Below are 26,460 nucleotides of genomic sequence, written 5' to 3'. Positions count from 1 at the left end.
TGTGAGAAAATATATTTTAAAGCTCGGGCAGGAAATCTGCACGTGTGAGTTAAATGTCACCAAGAACACGTAGACGACACGGACGCTCACATTTGGGCTCCAAGACAGGAAAGTTTTCTCGTCCTCGCTGACGCTCCCACACAGCGAGCTCCGCGGAGGCTCAATAGACTGTGATGAGGTCGCTGCCACTCGCTGCTCTGAAGGCCTTTTGTCTCCTCGGCCTTTTGTGTCCTTGTGTCCGTGACGCCGTCTCCGCCCCCTCCTCCCATTGCAGCCTTTGTCCGTCCCAGTTCTAGCTGAGGCCTCCGCTCGCTTCGCTCCCATCCGGCCTCTGACGGGTTTCTTCCCCCTCCATGTTGGCGTGTTCAGCTTGTAGAGAGTGTGAGGAGGAGCAGACGGTACGACTCGAGTGTTTCCTTTTTGTTTATTCACGAGGAGAAGCGACTGACAGACGCGTCACGTGCTGACACGTCTGTGTCGTCGTTGACTGACGGTGACGAGTCAGTGTCCAAGCTGACCCCCCCCAACCCACCACTGACAAAAATGTCTTTGTCCAACCTTCTGGAAGTTTTAAACTGTCTGTGTTGGTGTGTGTTTCAGACGTGTGTAATGTGAACCAGCAGAACAAGGCGGGATACACCCCCATCATGCTCGCCGCGCTCGCAGCCGTGGAGACGCCCAGGGACATGCGTATTGTGGAGGAGCTCTTCGGCAAGGGTGACGTCAACGCACGCGCCAGTCAGGTCAGTGAGAGGAGGTCAAAAGGTCGCAGCAGTAATACGAAGGTCACGATGGCCAGACAAGAGCAGAGTCGCTCTGCGACCTAAAAAGCAAACGAAGCAAAAGCAGAAATGAAACGTGCACGATGGACGGAGCAGAAACGGGAACGTTACTGAAAAAATCAGAAATGCACAAATGAAGCTAAACATGAGTCGATGAACGACTGCCTGCAGAAGTTTAAACAGAGTTTAGTTTAAACCTCTGGAGCTGCTGAAGGGGGAAAATTGCACTTTAGTGACACCGTGTGGTGGAGAAAGGTAAAGCCTGGACTTTTAAAAGTGAGACAAATTTAAGTTTGTGAAATACTGAACATTTGATCTGGAGTCGTGTTTGGGAACGATGCAGCGGGAACACGACCCGTTAGCGTGGACTGCTTCCAGACAAAGCTTCTCAGAGCTGCTGGAGAGATTTTGACCTGGTGCCACTCGGTGTGTTTGTGGCACAATGTGTGCTGTGATGAGCACAAACCAACGTTAAGAGTTTTCAAACATGTTGAAATATAGAAAAGGATTGTTTGCATCCTGTGATCATGAATAAACAGTAACATCAATCATCTGGATGATTGTTCCTTCTTTACCTGAACCATGCATCGTTGCTTCACCCAGGCTCCGCCCACCGTACAGTTGTACTGGCTGTGCTGTGATACTGTGGATGTTTGTGTGGCTTCATTGAAAACGGCAGCTGTGTGATCAGAGCTCTTCGTTTAATGAAACCGTTTTAGTTCAGAGTTGATATTTGCACGAACGCGTCGGCGTGGAGGCTGGAAGCGTCCGGTTTGCTCACCGTGCTTTTGTCCCCGCCGCAGGCCGGCCAGACGGGGCTGATGCTGGCGGTCAGTCACGGCAGGATGGACATGGTTCGAGCTCTGCTGGCTCACGGCGCCGACGTCAACATCCAGGACGACGAGGGCTCGACGGCGCTCATGTGCGCCAGCGAGCACGGCCACGTCGAGATCGTCAAGCTGCTGCTGGCCCGGCCGGGCTGTGACGCCACGCTCAGCGACAGTGTGAGTTGTGTAGAAGAACTTTGTTGCTGTAATGTTGGACCCACTGGTTTCTAAACATTAGAGAAGCACTGCAGGTGTGTAGATGCTGTTCTTTTGGTCATGCTGACTTATTTTGTTTGTTCCACCAGGATGAGAGCAGCGCTCTGTCCATAGCTCTGGAGGCGGGACACAAGGACATCGCAGTGCTGCTTTATGCTCACGTCAACTTCTCCAAAGCCCAGTCACCAGTGAGTCGTCCTTTTAATGTTGCACCAAATCATGGAAGCTTCGTCACACATTTCAGAACCTCCTTCCTAATAATCTGGTGTGTGTGTGTGTGTGTGTGCGCGTGTGTGTGTGTGTGTGTGTGTGTGTGTGTGTGTGTGTGTGTTTTAGGGAACGCCTCGACTCGGCAGAAAAACGTCCCCGAGTCCGACCCGGAGGGGCATGTTTGATTAAACCCAGCCTCTCCTCTGCCCACAAACCCTGCGCTGCTATTGGTTCTCATGCACGACGCCTTACCCATCGCTGGATTTACCCAACCAACCAATGAGATTTCTGGATTTTCTTTGATCTATGTGCACATTTGCCTCCACGACGAGCCCAAAGTGCCCTTTGAATATGAATGTAAGCAGCTGGTGCTTCACAGACTGGCTGAAACGTGTCCAAAGTCACAAACTCTGGAGTTCAGACCAACCTTTAAACTAAAATATGCCTTTTTTTTTTTTTTTTTTTACTTGATGCTCAGTGTTGATCATAAAGAGCACCAAACCCTCGTCATTTGATTTTATTTTTAATTATGTTTGCGAGCGTCAGAGATGGAGCGCGATCCAGCCATCCTGTACATACCGCTGGCCTCGACATCCCGGTGTCACGTCGGCGTGAGCTAAACTGGAGAAGTTTTACTTTTATACAAATGATTTGTATCTATTTAAAAAGAAGAATCACAGTATTTTGAATATTTCCTTTTACTACTTAACAATCCACGAGGTTATATATTTATCAGAGTATAGTTTTTAATGCAGAGATGTATTACGTTGTACATACGGTGGTCGTTTGACTCCAGTTTCCTTCTGTGTAAAATAAGTTCTCTAGTTTTCATCAAGGTACTGACTTTCATGCTCACGTGAGATTTGAAGTGCCTTAAACTTTACCATGTAACAATAAACACCAATTAAAGAATCCAGACGTGTCGGGTTTGTTCTCACCGCTCGACGTTTCTGCAGAACGGTTTCATACCAGTTAATGAAGAAACTGACCTGTGAACAAAACCGTGGTTCATGAGCAGCAGGGAGGTCAGTGTTGGAGTAAAAGGCATAAAAACAAGTCCTCAGATCAACCTTTTTTTTCTCTTTTACAAGAAAACTGGGGAAATACTGAGATTAATTGATTCATACGTCAGTGGGGTTTTTTTTGTTTTGTTTTGTTTTTTTTATTTAAAAGATCCTCAGGTATCAGGACTAGAGAGGAAAAATCACACAGTCCAAAGAAAAACCCTGAAGACTTTCAGAAAGCTGCAGAAGTGTTGCTCAAGACCACTTTAAAAATTAAAGTCTGGCTCCTCCAAAACAAATCCACTGCTGCAAACAAAAGGAGCTCGTTCCAGGAGACCTGGACAGGACTATAACCCATCAGTGGGACCAGTAAGTGCTCCTTGGTGCAAAGAGGAACATGCTGAGCACTGCCAGAGCAAAATGACCTCCAGCAGGACGCTGGTGTGAACGTATCTGACTGAACCAACGGACTTCATGACTGGCTTGAGTGTCTGACATCTTCTGGTGGGTGCTGTCACTGTCCAGCACCGAGAAGCTTTTCTGTTTGAGGACTCCAGCGCTCCTTCATGCAGAGACAATGTCACAGTGGGATATTTGTGTAGTGCAGCCTTAAAGTTATAGTTTGGCGATCAGTCGATCCCTAATTTCCTTTGGGATTAATAAAGTATTCTGATTTCAGAAATGTCCTGAACTATTTTCATTGATTCTGGGGTGTCTGGAGGCTCTTTGTTCAAACATTTCTGGGTTGTTGCCCAAAAATGGCGACAACTGTTTCATTTGAACATATTTTATTATTTCATCTTAAAGAAAAACAGCATTACGTAAAAAGCATGTGCACAGGGGTCGATTCAAATCAGTACAAAAAATATCAGCTTTAATTTAGAAAAGCAGCTTTCAAGACACGCCGCCAACTCACTAAGGTTTATCCACCAGGATCAAAACAAGAACGAGCCAATCACAGAGCAGAAGAAACAAAGTGAGCACGTGCAAATTCTGCTTCAAAAAGTTATTTTTACTTTTAAGATTTTGGTCATTTTGTTTTACTGAGTTTAAACCGTTCTGCTGTTTCTGACCATAAGCTGACGGTTACATGTTTGATGTGTTCAACAACTCGGACCTGCTGGAGTTTTCCAGCTTTGGGAGATAAACACAATAAATGAAGAGACTTCATGACCCAGGTTAATATGATCAAGGGCCAGCAGGTTTGACCTGAGCTCTGCTTTTACTGCACTGTTCAGACAGAGGCCTGATTCTGCCTGAAAGCACAAGCAGAGGGGGGCATAGCTCAGTGGTAGAGCATTTGAGGTCTCCGGTTCAAATCCGGATGCCCCCTGTAGAGGCTCGGTGCTGTTTTATCTGCCCTGCTGACAAGCTCTGAATCTGTGAGGAAACGACCTGCTCACACTCATAAGAGATTTGATTTCTTATCACAGATGATGAAACCATGCAGCAGATCCTGCAGCTGCTGCTTCACACTGTTAGTTAGCTTTCACCTGCACCTGCCTGCTGTTGAGCTGCTCTTTCTGTTAACAGTTACTGTTGCTGTGGTAACCATCATCTTAGGATTCATTTGCACTTTAATTTAAGAGGTCACTTACCTTCATACATTTCTGTGTTTGCAGTTATCTGCAGTTTGGTTAAATGCAGCGCAACAAGGCCCTGATGACCTGAAACCCAACGTCCACACACCTCTCCCTGATGTTTAACACACTCTGATGAGTTGGAGGCTGAATGAAGCTCAGTCGGACCTAAATGGCCTTGGCTGCTGACGTCTTCCCTGCTCCTCTCCTCCCACACAGAACCAGGTTTAAAGATGGTTTGATGAGTTCAGGCACCGACATTACTGTCATGGCTGGACCAACATCTCAGATGCTTCAGATCCATTTTTCTCTCTAAATATTTGACCCAAGCCTGCTCACCTGTGATGAAGATCACCCTCTGAGTCCTCCTCTGTTGTTTTAGGATCCCTGGAAGTCTATTTTAAACCTGTTGTTACTGACCTTGGTTTTGAGTTGGACAGTGATTTTAAATTGGACAACCAAATCAGAGCAGTGGTGAAGTCCAGTTTTTATCATTTCAGGCGACTGGCAAGAGTAAAATCTTTTCTTTCGAGGCAGCACCTTGAAGCAGTGATCCATGCTTTTATTTCTTCCCGCCTGGACGACTGTAACGCACTTTATGTGGGGGTCAGTCAGTCACGTCTGCAGCTGGTTCAAAATGCGGCTGCACGACTCCTAACAGGAACTTGAAAAAGAGAGCATATAAGCCCCGTATAAAAGGCCCCAAAGTTCATAGAATAGTTTTACTGGTGTTTGGTGTTCTGGCCGACACACTGGGGTGACCGTAGTGCTCAAAGACTGAATCAGTGCCACAGCCGTGCCTATCTTTGATATCTCCACTACAACCCCCGTGCTAACCTCTCACGTCTTAAAACCCACTTTTATTCCTTGGCTTTTAACCTCAGTGAGACTTCCAGTATTGTCCCCTTTGAACCTCCTGTTCAGTTCCCCAGTCATGATGTCCAGAAAGGTGAAATATACACCACTCCTGAAATATGCCTCCACTGACTCAAACTGAGCACCTACTTGAGACACTGTGGTGCTGTGTTGGAAACGCACTGGAACTTTCCGCTTTCTCTCCTGACCAGGCACCACGGTAGGTACTGGAATGTTGAAACTCTCTGCCTTCTCTGATGCACATCTAAATATCTCTCCAAATTTCTCCTCAGACCTCATGGTTTGCAATGTGTGAAGCACACCATCAATTACCTTGTAGGCAGTGGAATGGTCCAACCCTTCTTCCTGCAGAGAATCTGATGCCAAAGCAGTGACTTCGAATACTGGTGTGGTGATTTCCATGCAGAGAATGAACATAAAATTAATGGCATTTCTGTACATCTGAGCATCACCTTGGGCCAGGTTAGGTGGGTCACTGTCACTGATGTCATCAAGGAGCATCAAAATGGCTTTCAAATTTCTCTGAAGTGCCTTCAGTGCTTTTTCCCTGCAAGCCCATCGAGTATCTGACAGCTGCTGGAGCTCCATAACACGTTGTCCAGGAAAGAGAGACTCCTGAAATTTGACCAAGGCAGCATGACGCTTTGGGGAGCCTGAGCAAAAGGCATACAATTTCTCCACCAAGTTGAAAAATGTCACAAAATGCTTGCTGGACTTTGATGCCTCCACTAGTACCAAATTGAGGCAATGGGCTTTGCAGTGCACATAGAGGGCCTTCTCATTGTGTGCACGGATTCTAGCTTGGAGACCTTTATACATGCCACTCATGTTGGCTGCTCCATCATAGCCTTGACCATACATGTTCTTCATCTCTAGGCCATTCTTTTGCAGAAGCAAGAACACTGTATTCTCCAGCTCCTGGCCTGTAGTTGTATCAACATTGCACACTTCGATGAATCTCTCCTTTATTTGCATATGATGAAAATATCGCACAACAAATGACACTTGCTCTTTGTGTGAAACATCAGAGGTTTCATCAAGTAGAATGGAATACATTTCAGCCTCTTTTATTTCACGTTGTATCTCCTTCCTGATGTAAGTTCCTAGTGCTGCAATGATGTCATTTTGACTTCTGTTGGAAAGCAGTGACACCTGGGGCCTTGTCTTGGTGGCTTTAACTGTGGCAGTTTTTTCCAAATGCATTTTCAGCACACTATCGTAGCGGGAAAATACATTGAGTAATTCACGAAAATTGCCACGGTTATCACTGGACTCACTCTCATCATGACCTCGGAATGCTTGTCCCTGACGTGCAAGATACACTGTTAGGTCAATTAATCTTGTCAGGATTTCTTTGTTTGTCTGCCTCTCTCGCTCTCTAACTTCCACCCCTTTTACGTCTGAAACATCAAATGCAGACTGAAGGGCCTTTTTCTGGAAATTGATCCATCTAACCATGCTTGTCATGTGCATCTCTGCGCTGGAGTGTTGTTTGATTTTTTCAAGAGCAGTACTCCACTTTCTGATGCCATCAGTTGTCCAGGCTGTTCTGCTTTTATATTTTTCATCCGAGAGGAAAAGCCGACAACTAAAACAATGCATTGAATTAGCAGTGGGTGAGTATTCCAGCCACACATTAGCAGAAAACACTGTTTCTGGAATGATCTCCCCTCAGTTTTTGGGTAAGGTATATCAGGCTGACATGGGCCCACATTGCAGCACATTGAAACGTATCTGTCATTGCGCTTTATTTTAAATGTATGGATGTGTGTTGGATCTGTTGGGTATTGTAAAGCTGCTAACTTTGACATTATGTGATCGATCTGTTCTTCCTCATTGTGGTCTTCAGAGAGCACTACATCAGTGTCTGTAGGCCTAACTGAACCTGTTGCTGCATTGGTCGCGGCTTCATCTGTTTCTATATCTCCCTCTTCTGCTATGCTGGTAGATGGCATAGAGCTGCTTCCCTGCTGTGACTGACTACAATGGAACAATAATAATAATAATAGTATTATTATTTATCATAATAATAAGCTTAAACAGATAGTTTTAATAATAACCCATACTGCAAGTCTTGTAACATAGAAATAACTTTCGTAGGTACAAAATAATAGTTAGCTCAATGCCTGCTGATTAAGTTCATTAAAAACTAAGTGTGAACAGCTTTTAAGATTTTCCAATAGAATTAACTGCAAGGAGCAGGTTACATTAAAACATTAAAATAGAACCTGACTCTGCCCTTGACTCTGACCTTTCATCTTCATTTTCCTTTGCTTTCATCCAGGAGAGCAGAGAACTGCTTCCCTGGGCTGCCTGTTGTAGATCCCTTTCTTTCCCCTTTCTCAGCCTCTCTTTCCTAGGCATTATGCTTGCTGAAATTAGTAAATAAATAGACCAAAATGTATGAGAACGAATAAGACTGACTGTGGTCATTACAAGAACAGGGCAGAATGGTCGTTTTCACAGGCAATTGGGAACTGCCTATTTTTTCTTTAGCAAATTAATGTGTTAATGTTGCCAATATGTTACACCAAAAAAAATTAACATGTCTAACCAGTGCTTCTCAAAACTTTTAACATGCACCACCCCCAACACCGTACCCTTCAAACTACCAATAACAACGTCACTGTTCTGTCACAATCAGGTCACAACACAGTGCGTAAATGTCTGCGAGCATCGCTGAGTCAGTAACAACCAGTTAGGCTAAAGACTGCATCTTTAGACAGTTGGACGGTGTTCTAACTTTCTCACAGGAGACACCTACTAAAGACAGTCAAAGACATTAATTTCAATCTTACCAAAGTAGGACAGTAGTTGACGTTAGTTATGGAAAGGCTAATCCACAAAAACGGAGAAACGTCCATAATTCTATTATTCATAATCATGTCAAGGTTTTAGGTTTTTCTGCAGTTCCATCTCTAAAAAGTGTGATGTCTTCCCGTCACTGACTTCAGTTTGGAAACTTTGTATTTATTCACAGATTTCCGTGAGATCATCCTAAAATTTGTAACGAAAAATGGGCTCAAAAGAGCCCTCTGCCTAACGGCATGTAGCCTATAGCATAACGTGATATTTTCAATAGTGTATGCAAAAAGGTCGGAATTGATGGAGAGTGGGGTTGCCTAAATGGTTTAGGTTACATTTTAAATGTGTCGTTTTTTTGTTTATCCATATGGATGGATGGAGGGGGCAAGCTGGCAAAGTTTGTCATGTGCAGTTTCTGACAGGCTACTTCACAACAAAACAATTGCAGGTTGGTCTTAGAGGGCAAACAGAATAATTTCACTCGATTCATGGGTTACCTGACTGGTTGGGAAGGGAAAGAGCTGCCGTGTTGTCCGCCGTGGCTCCCAGTCGCTATAGTTAGCCTACTATGCCTACTCCAAGTAGTCCTGTGTCATGCCGCTGCTACACGCCTCACAACAAATGAACTGCAAGCGTGTTCACGTGACACGGTGACAGTGAAAAAGTGACAGGGTTCGGGTGTCTTTGAAGAAGGGGCACAAATCAAGCCATTATTTTCACACCTTTTTAAATCGCGCAGCTTTAAAAAAAAGGGCACTTTTTTGGACTGAGGGCAAAAGGGCAAGTGCTTCAGCACCACCTCGTCTCTATCTGTGCACGCCAGTGGATCTCTAGGAGAAAAGCTTAATCACTCACCTTTAAACAGCTCTCTTTTAGGAGACACACTGCTGGCTAACGGTGTCATGTGATCAAACAGCGTAATTTAATTGGCTGAGAGCTGCTCGACTCGATCTAGTGCTGATTGCCCTGGCTTGGGTCATTCAAGTTCATCACTTTTGCAGTTGAAATTTTGCAGGTGAATTTTTGCAGGTGAATTTTGGAGGATAAAAATTCAGTGTTATAAATTCAATGTCTAAAAATAGTTAAATTCTGATGATACTATATTTCTTCCATAAGGGAGGGGGTTAGTGAGTCCTGAGTGATTTGCTTACCCTACGATTCAGCACGGAAAGGGAGGGGGTGAGTAGCTCAAATGTGCTGTTAGCATGTTAGCAGAGCGATGCTACTGTGAACCGAGGAGCTATTGTCTTGATGTGAGCTTCTACTCAGGGTTTTTTCTTCCAGTTCAGAGCAGAAATTTTTTTGTTAAGATACTGGATGTTGTTTTTCTCCACAATTTTAATTATAAGCTAGATACATTGCTGCTAACAGCAACAGGGATGAGTCAGTGAGTCAGTTGAGCTTGTGAATCATGATTCATGAGTCAGTAAAGTGATTCTCGAGTATTGAACGATTCGTTCATGATTCGCGCATCACTAGTAGGAACCACAGGATGCTGGAAAGCTGCTCGGTCTCAGAGATGGAGAGATAAACACTCCTGTCTCATCTATTCCCTGCTTCTGTTTTCATGTTAGTGTGAAGTGTGGTTTTTTGTTTGTTTGTTTTTGTTTTTGTGGGGTTTGTGTGTGTATATGTCTGTATTTTTGTATTTAGGATATTTCTGTTTTGCTTAATTTTCTTTAGTATAACTTTGAATAAACCAAAGAACAGTGTCTTAAAATCAGTCAATTATCTTGATGAACAATTCTTATTCTCCATGTGATGAATTAATTCATTGAGTCATTTTTACATTTTCTGTGATTTTCTTACTTAGAAACTGCATTCTTCCATGTTTACTAAAAATCCTCCATATTAACCAAGGAATTAAAAAACAGTTTTTTAATAAGATGCCACCTGCAAGAATTACTTAAAAAAATGACAGGGTAAAAACATCATATAGAAGATTTTATAACAACTTATAAAAGTGAACATTAAAGAAAAAAACCCACAAAGATGTTTCCTTTAGAAAATAAAAATACAAGGTTAAACATTTTTCTGAAAATAAGAATTTAAATTTAAATCAAACATCTGCTGATTGTAAATTGTTTATGAATCAACCTTAAGATCAGTCAGACGAACCAAAGAGTCTGTTGTGCTCGTATGTAAAAATAATGTAGTACAGACTCTCCTTTAATGCACCAGCAGCTACATCTGCATTCTCGTACTCCAAACGTAGTATTTTGTGCTGAAATATTACAAATTGTATTAAATGCACCGAAAATCATTTCTCCATGTAGCTGAAATCTGACAATAATTTTAATCACCTCATGAAATGCTGCAGGACGAGTCATTCAGAAGTTTTCTATGAACTCTGTGATCTCCTTTTCATGAATTTTCTGCAGGTTTTATTTTTCATCCTTGATGTTTGCAATCTTCATTTGGTCCTTGTGTTTTGTCAGCAAATCTCTGATTTTTGTCAGATTTCCTCTCTTCTTAGACAGACATACTTTTATTTAATAATAAATATTTCTAATTACAGCAAGCATGCAAATATCTAATACAGGGAGTGCAGAATTATTAGGCAAGTTGTATTTTTGAGGAATAATGTTATTATTGAACAACAACCATGTTCTCAATGAACCCAAAAAACTCATTAATATCAAAGCTGAATGTTTGTGGAAGTAGTTTTTAGTTTGTTTTTAGTTTGAGCTATTTTAGGGGGATATCTGTGTGTGCAGGTGACTATTACTGTGCATAATTATTAGGCAACTTAACAAAAAACAAATATATACCCATTTCAATGATTTATTTTTACCAGTGAAACCAATATAACATCTCCACATTCACAAATATACATTTCTGACATTCAAAAACAAAACAAAAACAAATCAGCGACCAATATAGCCACCTTTCTTTGCAAGGACACTCAAAAGCCTGCCATCCATGGATTCTGTCAGTGTTTTGATCTGTTCACCATCAACATTGCGTGCAGCAGCAACCACAGCCTCCCAGACACTGTTCAGAGAGGTGTACTGTTTTCCCTCCTTGTAAATCTCACATTTGATGATGGACCACAGGTTCTCAATGGGGTTCAGATCAGGTGAACAAGGAGGCCATGTCATTAGTTTTTCTTCTTTTATACCCTTTCTTGCCAGCCACGCTGTGGAGTACTTGGACGCGTGTGATGGAGCATTGTCCTGCATGGAAATCATGTTTTTCTTGAAGGATGCAGACTTCTTCCTGTACCACTGCTTGAAGAAGGTGTCTTCCAGAAACTGGCAGTAGGACTGGGAGTTGAGCTTGACTCCATCCTCAACCCGAAAAGGCCCCACAAGCTCATCTTTGATGATACCAGCCCAAACCAGTACTCCACCTCCACCTTGCTGGCGTCTGAGTGGGACTGGAGCTCTCTGCCCTTTACCAGTCCAGCCACGGGCCCATCCATCTGGCCCATCAAGACTCACTCTCATTTCATCAGTCCATAAAACCTTAGAAAAACCAGTCTTGAGATGTTTCTTGGCCCAGTCTTGACGTTTCAGCTTGTGTGTCTTGTTCAGTGGTGGTCGTCTTTCAGCCTTTCTTACCTTGGCCATGTCTCTGAGTATTGCACACCTTGTGCTTTTGGGCACTCCAGTGATGTTGCAGCTCTGAAATATGGCCAAACTGGTGGCAAGTGGCATCTTGGCAGCTGCACGCTTGACTTTTCTCAGTTCATGGGCAGTTATTTTGCGCTTCAGAAGCTTTGCAATTTTGAGACTGCTGCATCCCTCTGTAAGATATCTCACTATTTTTGACTTTTCTGAGCCTGTCAAGTCCTTCTTTTGACCCATTTTGCCAAAGGAAAGGACGTTGCCTAATAATTATGCACACCTGATATAGGGTGTTGATGTCATTAGACCACACCCCTTCTCATTACAGAGATGCACATCACCTAATATGCTTAATTGGTAGTAGGCTTTCGAGCCTATACAGCTTGGAGTAAGACAACATGCATGAAGAGGATGATGTGGACAAAATACTCATTTGCCTAATAATTCTGCACTCCCTGTATGCTTCTTCTATTGTTTAATACGCTGGTGCCTGCAAATAATCTAAATAAAATATACCAAAAAATTAAACAGCGTTTCAAATATTTTCTAAAACCTTAAGTTACATGGCAGCAATTCATCCTGCATGCATCATTGACATCATTGACATCATATAAGGTACAAAATGAAACACAATCCTGAAAATATAAAAGATAAATCAAGAATTCCATCTGTAATTGTAAAATGTTTACAAACTGACCATAAAATATATCTCTTTATCTCAACTTTTAATGTACAGAAAATATTTTATCCAGCTGAGCTCTGTCACAAAAAGTAGAAAAAAAATCTCATGAAATGCTGCAGGGAGATTTTGTCTCAGCTTCATCCAGAAGTTTTTGTATTAGTTCACTTATTTCTGTTTCATGGATTTTCTGCAGGTTTTCTTTTTCCTCCTGGTTTTTTTCATTCTTCATTTGATCCTCATGTTTTATCAGCAAGTCTTGGATTTTTTTCACGTTCCCTCTCTTCTTGGAAAGACATTTGATCACATCTTTGATTTCTGCTTGATGTTTTTCTCTCTTTTGTTTTTCCTTGAGCTCAGCCAGAGCCTTTAACAGGTCATACTTCTCATCTTTGTCTTTAATCTTCTTCTCGTGCTCCTCCTTCTGAGCTGCGAACTCTTTGTTGTGTTTCTCTTTGAAATCATTGAACTCTTCAGCTTTCTTTCTGGTCTCATCTTCATACATCTTCTTCAGCTTTTCCACATGTATTTTATAGTTTTCCTCCAGCTGATTTCGTTCTTTCTTCTCCTCTTCTCTCCTCTTTTCGTCTTCTTCTTTTCTTTTCTTTTCATGTTTTTCTTTTTCCTGCTGTATTTTTTCTTTCTCTTCTTTCAGTCGTTTTTCCTCCTCCTGTCGTCTCTGTTCATCTTCTTGTCTTCGTTTCTCTCGTTCTTCTCTTCGTTCTTTCTCCCAGGCTTCTTGTTTTCTCTTCATCTCGTCTCTGCTCTCTTCCAGCTCTTTGTTCACACTTTTCTTTTCCTCTTTTTCTGACTGAATTTGTTTGTCCAACATTTCAAGTTGTGTTTTCAAATTCTGTCTGTATAATTGTTCCTCATTTTTCCATTTCCTGTTCTCTTCTTCTCTCACTTCCTGTTCTTTCTTCCTCTCCTCACGCTCCTTCTTTATATATTCCTCCATCTCCTTGAGTTTCTGGTCTCTTTCCCACTGTAATATTTTCTTCTCTTCTTCCATTCTTCTTTTGATGGCTTCCTTTTCTTCCTCATGTTTTCTTTCTAGCTCCTCTCTCTCTCTCTATCTCTTCTTCCTTCTCCTTTAAAATCTTCTGCATCTCCTTCCTTATCGCAGTTTCAGCCTCTTGCAGCATCTTGTTGGTAAAGCAGCGCCTTCCATTGTTCTTCATCGTGGTGTCAATCTTTGCTATCAGCTCACTGACTTGTTTTTTATTTTGTTTGTCATTGTTATTGAACACATGGTATCTTCCTCCACAGTCAGAGATCAGCTTCTTAAAGGAAGGATCACAGTTGTTTTTGATGTAGTCCTCTGAGGACAATCTGCTACGCTCCAGTTCATCTCCTCTGGTTAAAAGAATGATGGTGAACTTTTCTGAATTCTTCCCAAAGAATTGCTTGATGAGTTTCAGTGTCTCCTTCTCCTCTGGTGTGAGACGACCAATTCTTAACACCAGCAGGAAGACATGTGGTCCTGGAGCCAGAAGACTGATGCATTTCACCATCTCCTCCTGAACTTCTTCATGTGACAGAGCTGTGTCAAACAGACCAGGAGTGTCGACCACAACAACAGGACGACCGTCCACCTCACCCTGTGCTTTCTGACACTGTTTGGTGACTGATGTTTGACTTGGCATTTCTTTAAACACTTCCTTTCCTAGGATGGTGTTTCCTGATGAGCTCTTTCCACTGCCGGTCTTTCCTATCAGCACAATCCTGAGAGGCTCCGTGTTCTGCTTCTCTTCCTCACCTGTAAACACATGATTTTCTTTAAATGTGAACAGTTTATAAAGTAGATGTTAGAATATAATGTCGAACATGATAAATGATTAAAAAAAACATTCAATTACTTACGAGTGACCATATTTTTAGTTATCAGATCAATCTGGGCTCGAGCAAATGTTACAGCTGTGTAGCAGCATGGTTTGTTTGTACATCTCATCTGCTCCACAGTGTCCAACAACGTGTGGATCTGCTCTTTATCCTTGATGTTAACAATAACAGGCCTTTGTCCATAACGTTGACAGACCTCCTGGATATTTGGGTCTTTGCTTACAAAGTTAACAACAGCTGGATCTGTAGGATCTGAGCCCACAGTGAACAGAATCATGGTGAAGTCATTGACTCGAGAGCTGAATGTGTTCTGGATGGTCTCTAACTCTCCCTTGTCTTCATCAGTGAGGGGAGCCACAGGTAGGACCAGGATGAAGGCATGGACACCCTCAGGATCACAGAGGGAGATACACTTGAATGATTCCTCCATCACTGCCTCCTGAGGTTTTCCATACAAGGCAGGCAGCTCCACCAGGGAAACCCAACGTCCACACACCTCTCCCTGATGTTTAACACACTCTGATGAGTTGGAGGCTGAATGAAGCTCAGTCTGACCTAAAATGGCCTTGGCTGCTGACGTCTTCCCTGCTGCTCTCCTCCCACACAGAACCAGGTTCAGAGCAGACCTGGGTTTTATTGTCTCTTCAGTAAAAGTGAGGAAGCTTTCTTTGTTTTCTTGCAGCATGTCTTCAATCTTCTCCATTAACACGTTGTGCTCATTGGTAAACATGTTGTAGTGTCTTCCATCACAGTCCTGAAGGAGCTTGTTCACAGAGACGCTTGTTTCTTTCCACTGATGTCTGTACATGCTGATGATCATCGAGTGTTTAAAGGAATCTTCTCCAAACAAGCTCAGGATGAACTTCAGAGTTTTTCTGTTCTCCTCAGTGAAATCAGAAGGTTTGACCAACAGCAGCAGAACGTTTGGTCCAGGAGGACAGAGACTCACACAGCTCTTCATCTCCTCTCTCACTCCCTGCACAGACAGACTGAACATGTCGGGGGTTTTCACCACTGTTAGTGGTTTTTCTTTCCACGCTCCACGAGCATCTTCACAGTGTTTAGCTGGAGAAATATTTCTGAACTGAAAAGAATTTTTCTTTGTGATGAAGTTTCCAAGTGTCGTCTTTTCTTCCTCGTTTTTCCCAAACAGCACAATCCTGAGTCCACGAGCTGCCAAACAACAAGGAATAAGAAGAGTTTAGTGATGCGCTCATCAGCGTCTTAACATGATACATCTCAATATATCAATAATCAAATAAATAATCAGTAATTAAAACACTTTTTAAGACACACAAGACTGATTTTTCCATCTGAACTTATTTTAATTTCGCTGTCTGTTTCTGTTTGCAGATCTCCCCATCATTTCACACTCGGGGACACAGAAGCAAGAGCCCAGCACAGAAGGACGATGTATTAATAACAACACGTGACTTTACTGGAGGTGGGTTTCAAAGTGGTTTGTGTGATATTATCTTTTGGGAGACTCTTGTTTCATTTCCTGTCAAAAAAAAAACAAAAACAAAAAAAACAGAACAAAAAAACTTGCTGGTTGAAGAAAATTAACTTTAAGTCAAAATTTGCCAGGGGTATAAATAATTATGGGCTTGACTGTATATCCATATATACTGTCCACACTTACAGTGCAGTGTTTATATAGTGGAGTCACTGTGTTAAGCATTTAACCTGCATGTTTAAATCACATGATGCATATAGGTCAAATATATCTATCATTATATATTAATGAAAGATATTGTACCACTTTTTGTATAACACATGCTTCTCAATACTGTATGAAAATGTAATAATTAGGATCAATAAGTAACTGTTACAGTCCGCGGGTTCGGTTCGATACTTTGGTGTCACGGTTCGATATTTTTTCGATACAAAAAAATTTTCATGCATTTTTAATTTGTCATTTATTAAAATTATAAATATATATTTTAACTCAAAAGTACAGTTTTTAAATTTAACCCTAACCCTTGTGCGTGTTTTTTATTTTGACAGTGAATGCGCACCTGCGGACCACTTATGTGCAGCCCTGGTTATTTAGCTCGTCATATTGCAGCCACAGAAATTCTTTTGTCCATGAAACCATAAAGCTGCACTTTCTTTTTGCCTTATAGTCTGATTTGTCATAACTTCTCCGTTTTGTGGTAAGCTTTTCTTTGGCTGTCACTTCTTCACCCCGACCTGTCTTATTTGGCTCAGCAGAACTGAAATGCTTTTACACACTCACTCACATAAGCTCAGCGATTCTCTGCGCGATCAACCTCTCACATGTTTAAGCTGCGGGAGATTTCACTTGTCATGTTTGCATAGTAAGCTAACGATTAATAAGACGATGTCAGAGGAATTGGTGCAAATTATCATCACTCACAGATCAGTGCTGTCGCTCTCTATACACAGTTCGCACGATTGCAAAGTGAAAGCAAAAAACAAGCGCAAATTCAAACGCGACTTCAATATGTCACATATTGACAGTGGCTCACCGATGCCAATGACATAATTACCCAGCTACATTTCTGAAAGAATGCAAAACAGGGCTAGCGATATTGCAAGCCCTGTATCTGATTGAGGAATCCCTCATCTTTGGAAAAGAGAGTTTATTACAGAGAAATGTCTCTTTCCAAAATAAAAGCTCTACTATACGCTTCTTCTGGGCTATATTCTCAGCAGCACATTAAACATATCAGGTCCCCATAAGGAGAATCCTGTGCTAACGGCTGTCTAAATGACTCGGGTAAAGTTAGTAGCATGCTTGTTGTTTTTGTCTTTGCACTAGGATGATGTCGGTGTAAATGTGCAGTCATATTCGTTGTGTTCCCACTAGTGCTTTCAGGTTAATCTTGTTGAAATGACCTTAACGCCACAACGCGGCAAATCTCCGTTAACGAGCTACCGCGGATCGCCCCGTGCATGGGGCTGGACGGCCAACACGTTAACGAGCTAACTGCGCTAACACACTAGCTCCCACCCATGTAATTGAGCATTGCGTGGCACATCCAACATACTGTTTTACTTTAGTCCATGACTCGCTTACCTTCAGGGTCATACGTCACATGAAAACCAAAATAATTCCAAACGCCAGATCTGATTGTGGGTGGGGGAGGTTCAATTTGCCATGTTGCAAGGAGAGCTTAACTTCTGTCTCGCTAGCTTGCACTCCGCTCTTCCTTCTGATGATGCTGTCTGTGTTGAGCGCTCAATAAATGTGTTTATGAAATCTGTAAATCACTGTATTGAGTTTTTATTTACATTGCACTCAGCGCTCCAACTATTTTGGAATCAGGGTTTTATTTGTATATATTTGAAGATATTGGCTGAGAAATCAGATGACGTGGGCTGATATTGAAATGAGCTGATCTGAAGGTATCATGGCTGAGCTGGACTTCATGCCGTACCCAACCTTATTCTAGATTCCATGTGTTACTTTTTGAGTTAATTCCAAAGTCCAAAGAGAAGTTAAGGATCATTCCTCCTCAAATCAGTAAATTTTCATTTATCCTGCTTGACCATCTCCAGTTTGCTTTAAACGTTATGATCCAAAGTTTGCAGATAGAAAATGATTGATGTGTAATTTTAGCTTCATATATCAAATAGTTTTCAGATGCCTATCAATCTGACCTTCATGTCTGATTTAGTCCTGCACATTGAAATCTGAGGCAATGTTTGAACATGAATATCTCAACAACTTTTAAAGATTATTCTCAACTACTCAGAGTGGCCGTCGACCAGCACATCCAAGACGGAGGCGTGGCAAGAGAGGTGGGCTACATGCTAGACTAAAGGCTAGAGCCACACGACCACCTCTAGCCTTTTGTTAGCTAACGTCTGCTCTCTCGAAAACAAGATGGATGAGCTGAGAACCAGGATAACATCTCAACATGAGATCAGAGAGTGCTGTGCTCTGATTTTTACGGAAACCTGGACTACGGGAAGCTCACTAGACTAGGCAATACAGTTACAGAGACACATCAGCAAACACGAGAGCGCTCACACAGACGCCGTGTTTGTTGTTGCCGCGGATTTTAATCACTGCAACCTCAGGACTGTGCTCATGAGGTTCCATCAATATGTGGGAATATCACGTCTACAGCAATGTAAGGGAGGCAAACAAGGCAGTGCCTCGCCCGCACTCTGGACAGTCCGTCCACATTTCTGTGTTCCTCTGTCCAACATACAGGCAGCTCCTCAAACGAGCCCCCCCAGTGAAAAATGGTAAATGGCCTGTATTTGTATAGCGCTTTACTTTACATTCAGTCATCCACACATTCACACACACATTCACACACACATTCACACACACATTCACACGCTAAAATTACTAAAGTTTGGAGCAAAGAGATCTGATTTGGTGCTTCAGGACTGCTTTGATGTTACAAACTGGGGTGTGTTTAAGACTGCTGGCGTAAGAGAGGAGAGTTCTGTGGATTTAGAGGAATATGCATCAGTGGTTACCAGCTACATCAGGACATGCACTGATATTGTCCCCACCGAGTACTACAAACATATCCAAATCAGAAACCATGGTTGAACTCTGAGGTACCTTCCATGCTACATGCACGCTCCACTGCATTTGCCTCTGGTGACGCTGTGGGGGACAAAAAGGCCAAATAAGACCTGCGTAGATCCATCAGGGAAGCCAAGAGGCAATACAGACCGAAGCTGGAAGGACACTACAACAGCTCAGATTTCCGACGCATGCGGCAGGGCCTTCAACAAATTACTGATTTCCAGCAGAGGAGCAGCAGGGTCACAGTCAGCTCCAACACGCTACCAGATGAGCTGAATAAGTTCTACACCTCAACACCAACCAACTCAGAGGGATTCTACCAGCAGAGGCAGCACGGAGCTCTTCACTCACTGTGGCTTCAACTGAGGTGTGGAAGGTTCTGAGGACTAACCCCGAGAAGCAGCTGGCCCTGACAACATCCCTAGCCGTGCTTTTAGGGTCTGCTCTTCAGAGCTCGCTGAGGTGTTTACAGACATTTTCAGTTTGTCCCTCACCCAGTCAGCTGTGCCCACCAGTCCACCACCATAGCGCCCCTCCCCAAGAAAAACAACATAATCTGTTTGAATTATTAGACTAATATCTGGAAACTCCAGTATTTTGTTCCATTGGATGGGAAAATATACTGATATTTGTCTGTGTGGTACAATTTCTCACATTTGCTCAATCCACCATGAACGTTGAGGCATTTTCTTCATTTCTGTGACTAAAAGTTTCACGTTAAAAAGTACTGATTTCATGGCATTGTGTTCCTAGTTGTTATTTATTTATTTATTTTTATTTCTATAGTGTTTTTAAATATGGGACTTACTGAACTTATTTATATTTTGTCCTCCTGCCAGCAGAAGAGCTCAGAGTACAGAGAGACCCAACAAACATTTAAAAGTAATAAAATGTTTTCCTGAACTCACCAGCAGCTCGAGCAGGATCCATGTTTGCAGGCACTGACAGCTGATGTTTCAGGGTTTGATGAGAACCATCTGCTCCAGTTTCAGATAAATCACAGCTCACATGTTCTCCATTGTTTTCTTTCACAATCTGACCTAAACGTGTCCACAGTTCCAGAGGTTCAAGGTTCTTCTGCTTCACATATCTGAATCTACACATTTTCATCATGTCCTTTAATGGGGGATCTTCCATATAACTTTCACTGGAAGCTAATTGTTCCTTTGCAGGTGTTGATATCAGGACCAGCGAGTGTTCAAATGACTGATCACCAAAGTCTTCCAGGACTGTTTGCAGCCTCAGTCTTTGCTCCTCAGTGAAGTCTTCAGGCTGTAGAACCAGCAGGAACACGTGAGGTCCAGGATCAGAGAGCCTCACACAGGTTTCTATCAACTCTGTCAGTTTGTCCTCAGAGATGTTTGGATGCAGCAGATCTGGAGTGTTGATCAGAACGATTTCTTTCCACCTGCACCGCCCGCTGACCCTCACACAGCAGTCTGGTTCCTCAGTGCTGAACACGGCCCCTCCCAGTATGAAGTTCCCCACATCTCTCCTCTGAGACCAGCTGTTCCCCAGCAGGACAACCCTCAGCTCAGACACTGGCATCAAAACACAACGACAACAGGGAGTCAACAAAAACAGAGCCAGGGTCACTCTAAGATGTTTATTGTCTTAAAAATCATGTTTGCTGATCATCAGAGAGGAAACATATGATAAATAGTTTGAGGAATCTTCTCCAGAAAAACATTAAAACCCATAAAATATGCAGGAAATTGCAAATGTTAAAAAACAGTTATTCATCAACAAATACATCATGCTATTTCCAAAAAATGGTTTTGATCTAGTTCGAGAAAGAAACCCTGCAATATTATTTGTGTTTTGAATGAAAAATGTGATTTAATTTAGGTTCAACAACATTTTTCAGTTTTGTCATTTCCAAATGAAACAGACACTGCCCGACCACAACAAGCTCACACCTGGATTCAACCAACAGGTTCCACTGCAAAATGTCATGCCAACTATGTGTATACAGTATAATTCATTACATGCAAACTCCATGTGCTTCACATAAAAGATGGAAACATAAAGACCCATACAAATCAACAGTGCTTTGAGGCAATTAAAAAATAATTTATACCGTAAGTTTGATTGGGAGCAGAAACACTGGAAAAGTGATGCATACATCATGTCTAGTTATCAGGATGTGACCTGGAGTTGCTCCAGTTGGTCAGGTCCAGGTTCTGTAGTGTTGTTTTTTTAATAATAGTTTCATTTTTATTTTATTTTTTTTTAGCCTTTTTCAGCTTTATTTGGCAATGAAGAAAGGACAGGAAAGCAGAGACAGAGGGGCGGACATGCGGCAAAGGGCCACGGGTTGGACTAGAACCCATGGTACATGGGTTAACCCTAACCCATGTACCAAACGGCTGAGAGGAACCCAGGCCGGCTGCTCTCAGCCGTTTGGTACATGGGTTAACCCTAACCCATGTACCAAACGGCTGAGAGGAACCCAGGCCGGCTGCTCTCAGCCGTTTGGTACATGGTTGCCCACTCAAAGCCAAACCAGTGCCTGAGAGTCTGTCGTGTTATGTCATCCAAAACAAAGATGACAGTTGACTGAATATACTGGATTGTCAAGTTTTTTCCATCAGTGGATATTTTCTGACTCAGATTGTGAAATCAGGGATCATGAAACATTATTTTCACACATGGATTGGCCCCAGAGTCTAGACCAGGGGTCGGCAACATGCGGCTCTTTGGTCCTTTTAGTGCGGCTCGGTGTGGTTTGGGAAAATAAATGAGTTTTTTTTAAGTATTTAGCTGAAGTGCATTTTATTTATGTTACTTTTTTTAACTTGTAGTTCTAAATTGGAAGATTATTGTGATATTGAAATATAAATATAAAATTATATTTTATTATTTTTTTCATGCTCAAAATAAGCGTCACACTCGCGGAAGCCGGTGTAGCATTTATCGAGACTTTCAACCCCAGATAGGCCAATTTCGGATCTTCGGATCCACATTATGTCAGCAGCTCCACTGTGAACTATGTTAAAACAAACAGCGCTCACGCCTCACAGACGACAGCTTACAGTCCTGCGTAAAGATGAAAGTAACTTCGTACAGCCCCGATTTGCAGACGCTGTGCGCAGAGGTTCAGGAGCAGAAGTCCCGTTGTAAACATATCACGGCAGACCCGACGATGTTTGCATGAACACGCTTTTCAGCATCTCTTTACTGACCACTTTTCACACACGGTTGCTGACGCATACAGCCGGCTGTAGCTTTGCAGCTCACAGCCCGACACACACCAACACAACAGCAGAGATAGCGCAGACGTTAAGGTGGCGAGGTGCGTCCGCCTCTGCTGCAGCGGTGCTGCAGACCACGCCCCGCCACACACATTAACCAGGTAAAATACATATTTAGGCAGAAATTTGCAAATATTTTTTTTAGCAGCATAGTGCTTTTTTTTTCAATTATTTTTTAAAAGTCAGGTCAAGGCTCCAAAAGCACAAAGGCGATATAAGGGCGGCTCACAGCAGTTTTTGTTTGCTGGATCATTTTAGTTCAGCTTTCCTTTGGTTATATTTCTTTAAGAGTTCAAAATGTGTTAATCAAATAAATAAAATGTAATTTTCTCTGTAGCACTTCATGGATTTCATAAGCAACACACCTTAGTTGTTCACACAAAGCATAAAGGTAAAAACAATATATACAGTGTTATCTTCATTTTAGATGTCAAAAAGTATTTGCGGCTCCCAGTGTTTTGTTTTGTTTTGCGTGGAAACCGGCTCCAAATGGCTCTTTGGGTGTAAAAGGTTGCTGACCCCTGGTCTAGACATTAACTCCACTGAGAATCTTTGGGAGGTGCTGGAGTAGATTTGACATAGCTGTTAGACTTTCCCATCAGCAAGATGCACAACTGGGGCAGGGATAGCTCAGTAGGTAGAGGGGTCGTCCCATGATCGGAAGGCTGGGGTTTGAATCCACTGAGGCACCCTTGAGCAAGGTACTGTCCCTACACACAGCTTCCTGGGTGCCTGCTTAGTGGCTGCCCACTGCTTCACTGAGTGAATGGATCAAATACAGAGAAAAAAAAGTAATTTCCCCACGGGGATCAATAAAGTATACATTATTATTATTATTATTATTAAACTGGACGAAAAACTGGATGGAAATAATACTGTGATGCTGCATAAGGTTATATAAATAGAAATAATATCACAATGAATATGTACCATATCAAAGTTAGTCCAAAGAAATATTACAGTGTGACTTTTTTGGCCAAACAGTTTATATTTGAGTCAAGATTAACTTACTGTTGGGGGGAATAAGCTCATAGCTGCTTGTTCGCTGCTGAGGCACCTCTGTGAATATAAAAGAAAAACCAGTTACACAAAAACCTAAACTGTGTCAAATTCCCACAGTGATGAAATTTCTTTGTTGACAGTGAAGGAGAAAGTGGGAAAAACCAGTTTCCAACATATAATGTTGCAGCAAATATACAGGAAGAGAATGTTTTTATCCAAGCGTCTGTTGCACTGAAACTTATGATCTGTTAAATGTAACTAATAATATACACTGAACAAAAATATAAACGCAACACCTTTGTTACTGCTCCCATTCCCCATGGGATGGACGTAGAGACCTAAAATTCATTCCAGATACACAATATAACCATCCCTCCCAAACAGTGGTCACAAATCAGTCCAAATGTGTGGTAGTGGGCACATCTGCTATATTGAGATAATCCATCCCACCTCACAGGTGTGCCACATCAGGATGCTGATCTGACATCATGAGTAGTGCACAGGTGTACCTCAGACTGCCCACAACAAAAGGCCACCCTGGAATGTGCAGTTTTGTCTCACAGCAAAATGCCACAGATGCCACAAGCAATGAGGGAGCGTGCAATTGGCATGCTGACAGCAGGAATGTCAACCAGATCTGTCGCCCGTGCATTGAATGTTCATTTCTCAACCATAAGCCGTCTCCACAGGCGTTTCAGAGAATATGGCAGCACATCCAACCGGCCTCACAACCGCAGACCTCGTGTAACCACACCAGCCCAGGACCTCCACATCCAGCAGGTTCACCTCCAAGATCGTCTGAGACCAGCCACCCAGACAGCTGCTGGAACAATTGGTTTGCACAACCAAACAATTTCTGCACAAACTGTCAGAAACCGTCTCAGGGACGCTCAACTGCATGCCCGTCGTCCTCATCGGGGTCTTGACCTGACTCCAGCTCGTCGCCGTAACAGACTTGTGTGGGCAAATGCTCACATTCGATGGCGTCTGGCACGTTGGAGAGGTGTGCGCTTCACGGATGAATCATGGTTCACATTGTTCAGGGCAGATGGCAGCTGAGAATGTCCCAGTTCTTGCATGGCCAGCATACTCACCGGACATGTCACCCATTGAGCATGTTCGGGATGTGCTTGACCGGCGTATACGACAGCGTGTACCAGTTCCCACGAATATCCAACAACCTCGCACAGCCATTGAAGTGGAGTGGACCAACATTCCACAGGCCACAATTCACAATCTGATAGACTCCATGCGACGATGTGTTGCACTGCATGAGGCAAATGGTGGTCACACCAGATACTGACCGGTTCTGGGTCCCCAGACCCCCAATAGCGCAAAAAACTGCACATTCCAGGGTGGCCTTTTGTTGTGGGCAGTCTGAGGTACACCTGTGCACTACTCATGATGTCAGATCAGCATCCTGATGTGGCACACCTGTGAGGTGGGATGGATTATCTCAATATAGCAGATGTGCCCACTACCACACATTTGGACTGATTTGTGACCACTGTTTGGGAGGGATGGTTATATTGTGTATCTGGAATGAATTTTAGGTCTCTACGTCCATCCCATGGGGAATGGGAGCAGTAACAAAGGTGTTGTGTTTATATTTTTGTTGAGTATAAGAGTGTGATGAGTGCTGATGATAAACTCTTTACTTTACAATATAAAGCACATTAACTGTTGTTGTGATTTAATGGTATAAAAATAAAATTGAAAATGATAAAACATGAACTGGAATATTGAAACATGGCAACAAAAAGCCTCAAAGATATCAGATCAGAGACGATCAGCAACAACATCCCGGAAATGTCAAACCTGCCCAGGTTTAAAACAAAAACACTCCCAGAAATGCTGTCAGTGAAAGAGCAATAAATAAATGAAGATTGAAACTCAAAGAACAAACGGGATAATTAAGATCAAATCTCATCACATTTTAAACAGTTTCAGTTCAACCACAACAGAGAAAAACGTATAAAGATAAAATGAGTGATTAGAACAAGGACAAAAGGAAGTAGTTTTATCCACGAGGACATCGAGCACTTGTGAAGCGTTAAACATGGAGCTTCCTGCTTAAACACACTTGTGTAGCTCTCTGCTGAAGGCCGCCCAAATCCAACATGGCGGATGAGCAATGATTACGAATGTGACGGTTAACACGAACGAACAAACAAACAAACAAACAAACACTGACGTTATCTAAGTGTGTACCATCAGAGTCAGACTGGGATCGCTCTGAAATCAAACAGTGATAATAAAAAGCTTTGTGCGGTCAGTCTGTTCACTTCCGTCTGTTTCCGCTTCAGCAGCTGGAGTTAATCTGATTTTACCTGAAAACTGAAAGTTTCTACATTTCTGTCAGTTTATTAAAAGAAACATCAGAAAACTGCGTCCTGCTCAGTTTCTGTGATAAAAACCAGCTGACAGTGTGATCAGCCGATACTCACCCATCGATCCGGATCGATCAAAATAATCCTTTTAACGTGTTAGAGTCACCGGATCAGCGTTGATCCATCGATGTCAGCACAGCCGCTTCATGCAGAAACTTCTTAATGCTTTACTTTTAAACGTGTTTCTAATCAGATGATTTGTTCTGCTCAGAGTTGAAATTTAACGTAAAAACAACTGAAACACTTCAGTCTGTCCCCGCTGCGCGAGAGGCGGAGCACAGGTCTCACATCAGTTTCGGTTTTATTATGCAAGTTAGCACAGGGTCAACATCGCAATGACATGTGTTTGACGAGCAGAAGACAGTCAGCAGCAGAATGGTACAGTAGAAAAAAAAAAAATAATAAAATAAATAGAAAAATAGTAAAGAGCAAAATATTAATAAGATGTAGTAAAAGAAAAAAGAGATTTTCAGTTAACTGACTAAATATATATATGTATATATAAATATATGTACACACTAGTGATTAAATAAAGAAAATCTTAAATAGGAATGTGAGGGGGGGATGGGACACTGCACAGGAATGAGCAGCAGTACAGACTAAACAGTACAAAAAATGTTTGTTTTGTTTTTTGTGTGGCAGTTGTTGCAGTGGCTGTGGTCCTTGATGATGCTGTGTGCTTTAAGGAAGCCTCGTGCCAGTGATGTGCTCTGCTGCCTTCACCACCCTCTGTAGTGATTTACGGCTGCTGGCAGAGCAGCTTCCGTACCAAACTGTGATGCAGCTCGTCAGCAAGCTCTCGATCGCACACCTGTAGAAATTTGAGGTGATGTTGGCGTTCATGCCAAACTTCCTCCACCTCCTCAGGAAGTAAAGCCGCTGGCGAGCTTTCCTGATAGCAGTGTCTG

General features: G+C 42.5%; 2 protein-coding genes and 1 pseudogene across 6 annotated transcripts in view; 1 reads left to right on the top strand and 2 right to left on the bottom strand.

Annotated features, from left to right (window-relative positions):
* kank1a (KN motif and ankyrin repeat domains 1a) overlaps positions 1-2,951 on the top strand; it is a 49,382-nt gene extending 46,431 nt beyond the window's left edge. For all 5 annotated transcript variants that reach the window (XM_026186116.1, XM_026186114.1, XM_026186113.1 and 2 more), the window contains 4 exons: positions 601-743; positions 1,586-1,786; positions 1,915-2,013; positions 2,162-2,951. In XM_026186116.1, the coding sequence (XP_026041901.1) occupies positions 601-743; positions 1,586-1,786; positions 1,915-2,013; positions 2,162-2,224 (506 nt within the window). In that variant the 3' untranslated portion in view covers positions 2,225-2,951. The remainder of the gene's footprint in view (positions 1-600; positions 744-1,585; positions 1,787-1,914; positions 2,014-2,161) is intronic.
* A 2,302-nt stretch (positions 2,952-5,253) lies between these two features.
* On the bottom strand, positions 5,254-9,490 carry LOC113033858 (zinc finger MYM-type protein 1-like). Its single transcript, XM_026188012.1, has 2 exons — positions 7,747-9,490; positions 5,254-7,475 (listed from the first exon to the last, which is right to left on the bottom strand). Exon 2 carries the CDS (start codon positions 7,095-7,097, stop codon positions 5,460-5,462), a length of 1,638 nt encoding a protein of 545 aa, XP_026043797.1. The 5' UTR covers positions 7,098-7,475; positions 7,747-9,490; the 3' UTR covers positions 5,254-5,459.
* A 2,795-nt stretch (positions 9,491-12,285) lies between these two features.
* Positions 12,286-25,863, bottom strand: LOC113033857 (uncharacterized; annotated as a pseudogene).
* Between the last annotated feature and the right edge of the window lie 597 nt (positions 25,864-26,460).

The sequence above is a fragment of the Astatotilapia calliptera genome, chromosome 12, assembly GCF_900246225.1.
Source record: "Astatotilapia calliptera chromosome 12, fAstCal1.2, whole genome shotgun sequence".
Lineage (NCBI taxonomy): Eukaryota > Metazoa > Chordata > Actinopteri > Cichliformes > Cichlidae > Astatotilapia > Astatotilapia calliptera.
The sequence above is the reverse complement of the archived record's forward strand: the minus strand, read 5'-3'. Positions and strand labels throughout refer to the sequence as shown.

Excerpts from the sequence above, each read along its gene's own strand:
- LOC113033858 (XM_026188012.1), bottom strand. The coding sequence starts at position 7,097 with ATGCATTGTTTTAGTTGTCGGCTTTTCCTCTCGGATGAAAAATATAAA.